Raw genomic sequence first — 12,407 nt, 5'->3', positions numbered from 1 at the left:
CATTAACCTCATTCCCCCTTGGCAGCCTGCTGAGCCCCTCCTGCCAGACTTAAAGTGCAGCCGATGGCAGTTACATGTGGCTGTGTCAGGATCAGAGACAGGGGCACTGCCTCAAGAGGACACTCTCTGAGGACGGTGGCTAGCTTGGCTCTTCCTCACTCTCCGGGTCCCCCCACAGGCCCGTGAGACCTGCCCTGCACTCTGCTGTTCGCTGACAGTGACCGATGGCCCCTCTGGGACACAGCTGCTGGGCGCCCTGCCGCCCAGTGTTGCTCACCTCACCGCACTCCTCTCGCGGGTCCTGGCATCTGTGGTGTTGGCTTTGCACTCACTCTTCTCACCTCTCTGTGGTTTCCTTTCTCTTCATTCTATATTTTTAATGGCAAATAGTTTTGGTACAGGAAAAAAATGGGAGGGAAGAAAGGACAGCTTGTCTAGAAGGGCACTTTGCAAGCAGCAGAGGGAATGTTCTAGATCATGTGCACCGTCCAGGGCCGCAGCCACCCGCTGCGTGTGGCAGCTGCACACTGGGCCTGGGTGTGGGGCGTCTAGAGAAGCTGAGCAGAACTCACTGTTTTACTTCGATGACACTTAGACACCAGCATGTGGCTCACGCTGCCCTGTTGGGTGACATGACTCGTTACCTACCCCTTCCCTGAGGAGAGGAAGCGGGTGTTGAGATGGCCAAAGAGAGGCCCAGCCGGAAGCCCGCTGCCCAGGCACTGACCCTCATTTGGGAGGCATCGGGGCCCGGAGGAGGCGCTCAGGCAGTGACCCCTGGGTCAGCTGCTTGGCTCTCACAGGTGGGGGGACCCAGAGCAGCTGTCTTCACTGCTCTGTGGCTCACCTTTTTCCCTTTCAAAACAGGGTAAGACCCACATACGTCATCAGGTGTCGTCAGAGTGAAATCAGATAATTTATGAAAAGCTCAGCCCAATGGCTGACACATCAGAGGTACTTAGCACACAGCAGCTGTGACCTGCACGGTCACACTCCTGGTCTGGGTGACAGAGTCAAGCCATTTGAGTTGTGACTCTTGCCTAGTGTATAAGCACGTGTACACAGGCCAATCACTGAAAGCCTGGCTCATGCAGACTTGTAAACAATGGTGGAGAGACGGTGAGGGGCTCAGGGCCTGTTGCACAGCAGTGGAGGGCGGCACCCCAGCGGATTCAGACAGGACGCCCCCCGCAGCTGCGCTTCTACTCACGGGGCTGGAAAGGCGCCAGCCCGGTACTGGGCGACTCCAGGTGCTGGGGATACCCAGCCCTTCCAAGGACACCCCTGCCGTTGCCGAGGACAGGTGACCTTCACAGTCGATGTCTTTGCCATCATACTCATCAGCACCATCCGTGTCTTGCCCTGCCGGCCTTCTTCGCTTCTAGACACTTCCATCCCACTCTCCTCTGGCTTATCAGTGACCTTCATGTCAGCCCCAGAGCTGAACAATGCAGGGGTCTGCCAGCACCCGGCACGGTGGCCCTCACTCCACGACTGGACCCCATAACCCCAGACGGAGCCCAGTGTAGCCCACACATGTTGAGTGTCCCCAGCCCTGGGTCCTGGCCACAGACCCCGCAATAAAGCCCTACTTCCTACTGCCCTGACCCTGCGCGTTTTGTTCCGCAAGCCTAAGTGCTTATTTCTGTCCCTGCCCCACCCCCTTCTTGGCCATCTTTTCTTGACTCTGGCCTGGATTCTGTCATCCACCGAGGTAGCTGCCCCCGTGGCCGCCTGTACGTTACCCAGCACTTATTCACAGGCCCCAGGAGTGACTGGTGCCACACTGGTGAGATGGCGCCAGCGTCCGGCTTGTTCACAGGGTCCGCGCAGGCTGGAAAGCCCTTCTGCCTGCTCCACCCGGTCCCTGTCCAGGCCACAGAGATTGGCTATGGCCCAACCCAGGTCCCGGCCCGAGCGGGTGCCTCAAGCCCATCTTGAAGGCCTGGCCTGGTGTGGGAGCCTTGCCACGGCCCGTCCTGCCCGGATGAGTCTGGGCTCCCTGGGTCTTCGCAGCCCAGCCGCCCTTCCCCCCCCTTCTGAAACTTGGGACAAAACCGACCCATCTCTTTTTTCCCCGAAGCTTTTCAGGAAACAGCCTTTCCTTTTTGTCATGATTTCTCAAAATGACTCTGCCATCACACGTGCGTTTTGCTCAGTGTTTGATATGTAGCTCTTTTGTGAAAACATGTAACACGAGCCCGGCATGACTGGGAATTCTCCAGAAAGCCGGTTTCTGTCGTCATCGTTGTCATCGTCATCCTCATCCTCACCCTTACCCTCACCACAACCAGTGCTCCCGGGACTTGGGGGCCATCCATTTTCTGTCGCGCCCGGTGGCCCTCACTGGTGCGGTCGGCTGTTTCCATCCGCCAGGCACTACAGAGGCAGGCTGCAGGGGCAACGTGTCCTGGGGATGTCTTTGTGGGGGCACCTGGAGCCTTGGCCACGTCAAGGTCAAGTGTGGCAATACCTTGTCTGTCGGGCCACTGGACCAGAGCCCATCCCATCCTAGCCTCTGATCCCCAGATCCTGGGCTCAGTACCTGGCCAGCCCACAGCTGGGCTCACACACTGGGCGGTTTCCTGGCCCCCAGACAGGAGGACGTAGCAGGCCCCCTCAGAAAGGGGTTTCATTTCAGGCAAGAAGAGAGGAAGGTGTTGACTGCTGCACCTCCAGTTGTATCTTTTCTTTTTATTTTTGGGGATCGGGTTAGTGTCTCTCTTCTGATGAGTTGCCCGTTCTCTCATTTTCTCTCACTCCTGTGCAGTTGATTTATTTAAAGGTGTGTCAGCACGGGGCTCAAATGAGGAGCTGGGCCTCCTTCTTTCTGCTGACGGCCGGCCATGCCAATAAGTCATTTTTTAGCTCATTAGCTAACGGAGACTGTGAGCTGCGGGCCTCCGGGGGATTGGAATGAGGTGAAGTGATCTACTGCCAGCTACGCCGCTCTTGAACTGGCCTTCCTTGGGGAGAATGAAAGGCTCGGCCAAGACAAGCGGGGGATCCCAGAAGTAAGATTGGGACATCAGAGTAACAATTAGCGTATTTGTGCTTTGGCGTCCTGGTTTCTTGGGATAAATGGTTTTAGACAGAATATTCTTGTAGCAAAGGAGTCATTAGCAGAGTGTCCATCTTTCACGTGGTAACTGTGGGCACAGGAACCAGATGACAGTGATGGAGGCCATGGTCATCCAGGATGTTAGTCGGCCTGGGCTGCCTGAACAGAAGGCCACAGAGCAGGTGGCTATAACAACAGAGATGTATTTTCTCACAGCTCGGGGGGCCGCAAGGTCAAGGTCAAGATCCCAGGGTTGTTTTCCGGTGAGAGCTCTTCCTGGCTTGCAGACGGTGCCATCACATGGACAGAGATCCCTGTGTCTCTTCCTCGTCCTTAAAGGACACCAGCCCCACTGGAGTAGGGGAGTATGATTCACTGAACCCCAGTGACCTCCTTAGAGGCCTGGTCTCCAAATGCAGACACATCTGGGTTAGGACTTCGGTATATGCATTTGGGGGCATGCAGTTCAGGCCGTAGCACCCAGGAAGACGTCAGACATCTCAGGGCTGTGGGCTGGGGCTAACCTCACTTGGCCCCAGATACCATGACAGCCACAGCGTCCTTCATATTAGCCGGGCACCCCTCGCCCAGTGTCCCAAGCCCCTCTGCCCCAAGTTAGGGTGTGGGGGGGAAACCACAGGGTGCCATTGGGTTTGTCAGGGCCCCTGGCCTGGGGCCCTCGCTTTGCCCTCCCCAGTGCATTGACAGCCCGGACTTAGAAACCTAAAGCATCCAGCAGGCGTTTGACCCCCACGGACCCCTGTGCCATGGACTGCTCTTTGTCCCACACGTCACCCCTCCAGGTGAGGTCACAGGTGCTCGAGAGCGGTGGTGCGTCATTAGAGACGTCATTCGATTCCATCATGACAGCGCCAATGGCCAGCTCGCCCTCCAAACATGGTGACCTTGGCCCCGAGACCGCCCTGCCTGCTGCAGACATCACTGTGCCCACTTTAAAGATGAGGAAGACAGGGCCCAAGGTGTCCCTGAAGGTGTGGCAGTCAACACCACAAGGAGGAGAAACCAAGCAGGCACTCAGATGCCGTGTCTCCATGGCCAAAAACCAGGCCTTGTAGCCCCTGGCGGTTCTTTTCTCCTGCCCTTGGCCACTGTGGAAAGCACAAAGGGTGAAGGTTACCCCCTCGGTTGCCAGGGTGCGTGGTGACCAGGGGACATGGGTTCAGGATAAAGGCAAGTGCTTGCGCATGAATAGGGCTTCTTGAATTAGCAAGACCCACGTGCCCTTGTCAGTGCTCTCTGCTCCTACCAGCTGGAGTGCGTGCACCTGGGGCAGGCATGAAGCCCAGTGGCCTCCCTTAGCTTTCTGTCCCCTCCTGGTACTAGAACACTGACACCCTGAGGTCCTTCAGGGTGTGGGAGCCAGCATGGGAAGCTTCTGTTTATAAACAGCAAAGAAGTCTTGGTGAAGAGCCCTAGTTCCCCCCACGACAAAAGCCACATGTTAAGACAGCTCTAGGGGCACCAGGTGGAATGTTGCTAGAAGAGGCAGTCCCCACCAAGTCCTTGCAGTAGTCCTTTGGGGACAGCCCCCATAGCAAGCCTGTTTTCTGTCTCTGAGTTGGTGGAGGTTCAGAATCCCTGTTGGGATCAGTCACCTCCCTCCAGCTCTGCAGGGTTGCAGGTGGACCAGCTGAGAAGAGCTCAGGCCTTGGGCCTTCCCTTGCAGGAACCCTCTCCAAGACCTTGTTCCTAATTTCACATACCTAACATTACAGTCTTTCTCCTGAAGAAGCTCCCAAAATAGTGTTCAGCCCCCTAAAATCTGGACCCGCCTTTGTGACATAAACAGCACCGACTTTGAAAAGTAAGGAACAGTTTAATAAACAGGACAGTCATTGACACATGTGTCGATTGCCGTGAACCCAGACAAACTTGTTTGTGGGGGTGACCCAACCCCCAGCCGGAAAGTCACCCTCACTTCCCTGGGAGAACGCGCCAGCCGCCAGACAGGACTCAGAAGCTGCAGGCTGTCCTCAATCCTTCGCCTGGGGCATCCGAATATTAAAAAGAGAATTGGATAATTATAGTGAGGATGATAGTTACCGTGTTCAGTTCTCTGTTTTATCCCTGGGTGATTTGGCAATGCGCATTAAAATCCACCAGAGCAGAATAAAACAGCTCTGATTTTAATGCCTACCCCCAAAAACGAGAGTTAGCAAATTGGAGCTTGAAAATCTGGACACATCCTTCACCACTGTCCCTTTTCATTGCATTCACGTTTTGCTTCTTCTCTTTGGTGATTTATGAAATGCATCAACGTATGTTAAATACATTTTAAATAAGGGTTTTTTTAATACCATGAGAGACATGATTTGTTTGCAGTGTTCTTTCTTTCTCCTGCCTAGAGCTTTTGTGCTTGTATTTTGTCCCAAGTGGGGACTGGGTACCCGGCTGCATCCCGGGTGGGGTGTGTGGTGGGTTCTCAGCTGTAGCCAAGTGTTTGTCCTGGAAATCTCTGCATGAAAAGGGTCGGGGGTCACTCTGGGGTCACTCGCATGTACCAGGAAGTGAAGCAAAACTAATCCAGATTTACTCCTGGAAGAATTTGTTTGCCTAAGTATTTAAAAACAGATTAGGGCTAACCCGACACTAGATCACTAGGAGCAATGTAAACATGGGTAAAAGGTGTAAACAAGGCCTTTCTTCTGTACTTCGGAAGAAAAAATGTCATGGTTAATGAGTTTTCTTTCTAGAGTATCACGGAGGTCCTAAGTGATTCTCTGTGTGGTGTGTAGCTATGTACCCTGATCCTTCTCTGGGAGGAAATGCTGGGTTGTAGGAGGGGGCAGCGGTGAAGCAGTGTGTTAAGTCTCAGGAACGACAGTCACTCTGCTCTGCAGGGCTGTCCTTTCACCTCTCATCGTCCTCGTGGAAAAGCCTCTGTCTGGCTAGCCGCACCCTGTCTGCGCCCACCCCACATGCTCGCCACCCCCGAAGACTGGCGCCCCCCCCCCACTCGCCAACCTCCAGAGCTATTTGTGAAATCCCCCTTCAGTCTCCAGCCTTTCCTCTTCGCCCCAGGCAAGGCTGCAGGGCCGTGACACTGAAAAGTGTCTCTTGCACCCCGTTTTGAGAAACCAAAACCCATGAACACACCTTGCAGTTGGTTTCTTCCTTTTTCTCTCTACTTTCTCTTCCCATTCTCCCCCTGCCCTCTTACGCTCAGCCCTCCTTCCAGATGTCATAGGCAGCATCCTGTCCTGCTTGGGTCCCGACCCCCCCGCCCAGCCAAGTTCCCAGAGGGCCAGAGCTCCTGGAGGAGGGACTCCCACTGCAGCTCGTTGCATCTGTGACCCCAGGCCCTTCCCCTCTCCTCCTTGTATCATCCCCTCCTGCACCCCTAGCTCAGCTCTGGCCTTGGGCCCCCTGCCTTGTCTCCCGGGCTGGGCCCTCTAACACCTTGACACTCTCCACTTCAGCCTTCCCCAGGTCTCCAGAGAGGTTACAAAATCAAATCGTTACTGCATTAGTTTGCTTGTCTTTGCCAGACCTCTCCATTGGGGTCTCTGTGGTTTCACACGTGGGTCTGTAACAAGATGTTCCTTAACCGAAGCACTGGGAGACCCCGGGGGAGTTCACACACTCCCTTCCCAGGCTCCAAGTTAGGGGCTAAGAGTTCAAGGTCACACCCAGGTTGGGGAGCCCCCTGGCCATCCTGTTCCCTGGCCCTCAATTCCAGCAGGATCCTCTAATCCCAACTAAAAGCTGTCATTGCTTACAGTAGAGGGGGCCTCCAGGCTGCCCTGGCATGCATGGAGTCTTGGGCAGGAAGGTGGTTCCTCAGGCTTCTGGGCTAAAACCAAAAGAAACCACGTGAGAGCTCAAGACCATGGGCCTCTGTGCGCACCTGCAGGCATCAGAACTCCCCTCCCCAGAGGTTCTGATTCAAGGAGGCCTGGGGCGGAGCCTGGGGATCTGCGTTTCTAGCACATTTCCAGGTGGTGCTGATGCTGTCTGGGAAACAGGGGCCTGTCCCTCCAGGGGCTTCCTTGTGGCTCTGTGGAGGCACCTGTCTCCTGCTATTGCATTTCCACCCTGAGGCCACCAGACCACCTAGGTGCTGGAGCAGAGAGGCGTTTCAGCCTTGGTTGTCCTTCCTGGCAGTGACCGCGCCCGTGTGGTGGCTCTTGCAGGGAAGAGAAAGAACGGTGGATCCGAGCCAAGTACGAGCAGAAGCTCTTCCTGGCGCCGCTACCCTGCACGGAGCTGTCCCTGGGCCAGCACCTGCTGCGGGCCACCGCCGACGAGGACCTGCGGGCCGTCATCCTGCTGCTGGCCCACGGCTCCCGGGAGGAGGTGAATGAGACCTGCGGAGAGGGGGATGGCCGCACAGCACTGCACCTGGCGTGCCGGAAGGGGAACGTGGTCCTGGCACAGCTCCTGATTTGGGTAGGTCGCCCGGGTGCCGCGCAGGGGGCACCATGTTCTGCTCTGCAGGCATGGTTGGGGCAGAACGTTACAGGTCTCAAGGTGGGAAGCAGTGTGGACAAGGCATGGGGGATTTCGGTGTGGAGGCCCGCAGCTCTCAGGCTCCCTTGCCTGAGGACACCCCTGGAGGACTGAGGGAGCAAAGGGAGGAGGTGAGCAGGACACACTCCACCTGCCATGGGTCAGGGTGTCTGCAGAGTTCGCATTTCTCGTGACCCCTCTGGGTGGAGTGTGGCTGGAGGTGTCCCTCTTGTTCCTTTTATGACAGACTCCTAGCATCTTTACTTCAGAGCAGGGTGGAAAGCAAGGACACAGCTAGTTTAGGTGGCTTTCCCTTTTCCAGACACAAAAATACTGGACCCAAAGTTTGGTGTTTAATACAGTAGGACTTTAGCAAAGGGCTTCTTCTGGACTGTTCTGGCTAACTTCTACTATTTTTTTAAATATCTAAATTTTTATTTTATTTTATTTTATTTATATTCATTTATATTTTATTTTTAAATATCTAAATATTTTTAAAATATCTATTATTTTTTAAATATCAATGGAAGCATTTGCCATAAAGTCTGAATGGGGACAGGGATGGGACAACATGCAGAGCAGGGCACTGCCTGGGCCATGGGGTGGGGGGCTGCTTCAAAGAAGCCCACACCCTACGGGGGCAGCTTGCTTCGGGGCTTGGCCATTGCGGGTCCCGTGGAAGGTGGAGGAAAACTGCTACCAAGAGGTCCCTGGCCGGCGTGGAGGAAAACACTTGCCCACGGTCAGACTAAATAGTGCAGTGCGGTACGAGCTGACTTTCTGTGCTCTTGTGTATTACATATGTGTTTCCTACAATGGAAAGGAATCATCTCCAAGATTAAGAAGTGATTATTTTTTGTTTTTACAGTTGCAAAGTCAGAATAGAAATAGCAACATGAGAATGATCCTTGGTCTGCCACACAAAGGAGGGGCTTTTCCTTGTAAAAAGCACATTATTAGGGCGCCTGGGTGGCTCAGTTGGTGAAGCCTCTGAGCCTTCAGCTCGGTTCATGATCCCAGGGTCCTGGGTTCGAGTCCCACATCAGGTTCCCTGCTCAGTGGGAAGCCTGCGTTTCCCTCTGCCTGCTGCTCTCTCCCTGTTTGTGCTCATTCGCTCTTCCTCGCTCTCTGACAAATAAAACCTTAAAAATAAAAAGCACATTTTTTTTAAAGATTTTATTTATTAGAGAGAGAGTATGCGCACAAGCAAGGGGGAGCAGCAGGCAGAGGGAGAGGGAGAAGCAGACTCCCCGCTGAGCAGGGAGCCTGACTCGGGGCTGGATCCTAGGACCCTGGGATCATTACCTGAGCCAAAGGCTGATGCTTCACCTACTGAGCCCCCAGGCGCCCCAAAAAGTACCTTCTTTCAAAGAGCACGCAGAGGGGCGAGGTGTGGCACCTGGCCATGCGGCTCCCCTCCAGCTCATGTGTAGCCCATCCCAGGGGTCTGTGTCCCTGCACCAGCTGAGCTCCCCCCCATGACCTAACGGCCCTCTGTTGCCTCTACAGTACGGGGTGGACGTCATGGCCCGGGATGCCCACGGGAACACAGCACTGGCCTACGCGCGCCAGGCCTCCAGCCAGGAGTGCATCGACGTGCTGCTGCAGTACGGCTGTCCTGACGAGCGCTTCGTGCTCATGGCCACCCCCAACCTGTCCCGGAAGAACAATAACCGGAACAGCAGCAGCGGGAGGGTGCCCACCATCATCTGAGGACCGCGCGCCCCCTGCCCGCCGCACCCGGGCGCCTGCAGCCTTGCGCCCTCTCTCAGAAGTCACGACATGTGAGTCCCGTCGCGTCCCCACTCTGTTCCCGCTGGTCGCCTGCCACCTGCCCACCTGCCCTCACCCCACGCAAAATCACAAAACCTGACCGTCCTTGCGGGGCGAAGAGGAGGCCAGGAGGCTGCCGAACGGAGTCCTTTTCATAAACTCCCCTAGCGACAAGCAGGAGCTACCGGCGGGCCTCGGTTTATTGACAGTAGCACACAGCAAGGGACCCCCCCCCCAACCCCTGTCTGGCGGCCTGGAGACCCAGAGCGCAGCACAAGGGACAGGGACGAGAGGGGGAGGGGAGGCGAGGAGAAAGGAGAAGGGTAACTCTCCTTAACCGGCAGTTAAGCACATCAGTACACTTCACCTCTACCAAACGGAACACTCGGATTTCATCTCCTCTCCGAGGAGCTTGACGGCATAAATCAGAAGCAAGCAGAGTTTGTCAGGTTTGAAGCCCCTATGATGGTATGTGTCAAATCAGTTGTAGCTAATCTGTCCAGGGAGAATACTGGCTTCATTACACTTGCATAGTTGGGTTCTTCCAGCATTACCGCTGTTTAATAGAACATGATTAGTCATCACCGAGAAGAAAGCATATTAGCTGGGGAGGTAGTTACGCAGCACGCTTCGATGATTGCCACGATGTGATTGCAATACTTCTCAGAAGCATCGTATTATCCCAGACATGTTCTTTCGAGCCCTTGGAGCCCTCCTTTCTAAATTCACTGTCATAATTTAGTATCTGTTTAATTTTTCAGTCCAAAGAGAGGAAATCAGTTGCTGAGTATTATTTGACTGGAGTCTCCTTGGTGCAAAAACAAAATGGAAAAAATAAATAAGAGTAAGTTGGAAATTCGAAAGGAAATCACGAATTCAAGCTAATAATAACATTTCGAGGCCATGTAGTAAACTCGGTAAAGGCACAAAAGGCTTCTTTCTATAAATCTAAGAGATTTTACTTCCTTTTGCCAAGGTGGATGTCTTGGGTCTCAGTCACTGCCGGGCCACTCCTGAGTGTCACACAGGCTTCTGTGTCATGTCTGTAGCTAAGATTGTGAAAATCTATTTGAATAAAAGAAGTTCATAAATATGCATTGATTTTTGTTCAGACAAATGGCACCTCTGTTAATTTATAAATTGAACTGGATGTGAACTAATAACGTGCAACTAGTTGAGATAAGAGGGTTACAGATCGTTGTACACGGAAAGCACTCCCAGCAGCAAACACTTCCATTAATGTGATCGACAGCTTTTAAAAAGGAAACTATCAGAAGACGATGGTGGTAAAATTTGTTTATTAAAATCGAGAAAGAAAAAAAGAAGACACTTAGATGCCTATGAGAGAAAGGGAGGGGAGGCGTGTGATTTCTCATTGTTTAGATCTGATACCACTTCTGCCAACCCAGAGGAGGGGGCCGTGGGGAAGCCAGGGATGAGTTTCTGAGTCCCGGCCCCGGGTGCTGGGCAGAGGCAGGCCATGACCGGCTGACTGGCGGGCATTGCTGGCACTTCACTGGGTGGCTAGACCCTCCGTTTCCTTTACTTTGGCACCTAACCTGCCATCCCCAAGGTGTGGGGCGACTTCCGACTTAGCTGCCTTCAGCGTGATGGCCAAACAGTAAAAAATCAGATCACCACACCTTAGGTTAAAAGCGAAGGGGTGGCTGTGCCTGGAACCCTTTAGCAAGTCCGAGTGAGTGAGAAGAGGGCTGTCCCCCTGGCAGGTGACCCTGGGTCCGGTGTTGCCCAGGAGCAGGGCCACGTCCACCCAGCCACATCTGCCCACAGCCTCCAGGCAGGTCTCTTGCTCTTCTGTGATAAACCTATTTTGTAAGAGTTTTTTCTCTTCTTTCACTTTTTAAGAAAAAAAATTTAAGTAGGTGGGGAAAAAATAAAGCTTTACACAGAATTTATATGTGGGTCAGTGTTTCATGGACATGTGTAACCTTGATTCCATTGCGTGGAAGCCAGCGGGCTCCGCAAACAGCAGGTGTGGAAGCCAAGAGGCTGGGAGCCTTGACAACAGGTCCCTAATTCTACCCCCCACCCCACCCCACCCCCCACAATTTTTAATTCTGTGTTTCATCACTGTGTAGTTATTTTAAATGTGAATAGAAAAAAAAATGTCGTTGCCTATTTTTGAAGAACGCGTCACTGTTCTGATGCAGCTGTACGCGTTCGCCTCTGCACAGCCTAGCTTCTAGCATAGACTTTATGTAGTGAACGCAGATACAGCATAAATGAAATTCTTAAATTATTTCATTGTAGTTAACTCCCACTATAGGAATGCTCTATTCATATAGCGAAGCCTTGTTTTGAAAAGAAACGGAATTCCTTGTCAGGCTTCCCTTTGAGGTATATATGAGTGTGTACATATTATTATATGTGTTTATAATATAATATTTTCCCAAATGACTTCTTTTTTTCACTTAGCCTTTCACGACCTGAATGCCAGATTGGTTTGTTTTGTTTTGTTTGTTTTTTCCTCCCTTCCCTCTCTCAGGCACAGGGACTTCACTGATCCCTTCTCAGAAAACTTGACCCCTCTTCTGCTATTTTGTTGATCTGCGCTGGGAGGCAGCCAGCTTTCCTGAGCCTGAGTTTTGGCAGCAGAGGGGAGGCAGTGGTGGGTTTCAAGGGTTTTCCTCGAAAAAAAAGGTGGCTGGTGGCTAATCTTGTATTTCAGCGTCACACCAAAAGGCCTTTCTTCACTGACAGTGCTCTCATGCCCATCTCAAAACCTTGCTAACACTGAGGCGGGGAGGCAAAAAGCCACAAGGGCTGGTGTTAGAAATGACCAGTTCAGGAAGGGGATCGAGTTGTCACTTTCTATTCCCATGGAAGTTTTGTGAAGTGACAGTGATGAGAAGACAGTACCACATCATCCCCATAGCCTGTTCTATCCAGAAGTAAATTTCCCCGAACTTGAAACCACCTGCCGGGGTAGGCACAGGTGCACGTGGTCACCGGGAAGGGTAGCTTCCCCATCTGGCCAGAAACTCTGCAGAGGAAGGAGCCTCGATTCTGGTCCCTTGAGAGCAGACTTCCAGAACTGGGTAGGAGGATGGCCTGCCAAGGCCAGAGCCCTAGTCATGGGGCC

At 53.2% G+C, this 12,407-nt stretch overlaps 1 protein-coding gene across 4 annotated transcripts in view; it reads left to right on the top strand.

Annotated features, from left to right (window-relative positions):
* Nucleotides 1-11,214, top strand: part of AGAP1 (ArfGAP with GTPase domain, ankyrin repeat and PH domain 1) — a gene marked incomplete at its 5' end in the record, with an annotated part of 507,381 nt that extends 496,167 nt beyond the window's left edge. For all 4 annotated transcript variants that reach the window (XM_080798886.1, XM_080798889.1, XM_080798885.1 and 1 more), the window contains 2 exons: nt 7,216-7,471; nt 9,041-11,214. In XM_080798886.1, coding sequence (XP_080655012.1) covers nt 7,216-7,471; nt 9,041-9,244 — 460 coding nt within the window. In that variant the 3' untranslated portion in view covers nt 9,245-11,214. The remainder of the gene's footprint in view (nt 1-7,215; nt 7,472-9,040) is intronic.
* Nucleotides 11,215-12,407: the final 1,193 nt, after the last annotated feature.

This window comes from Martes martes, assembly GCF_963455335.1.
Source record: "Martes martes genome assembly, chromosome: 3".
NCBI classification, from domain to species: Eukaryota; Metazoa; Chordata; class Mammalia; order Carnivora; family Mustelidae; genus Martes; species Martes martes.
Note: the sequence above shows the minus strand (reverse complement) of the source record. Positions and strands in the feature narration are given on the sequence as shown.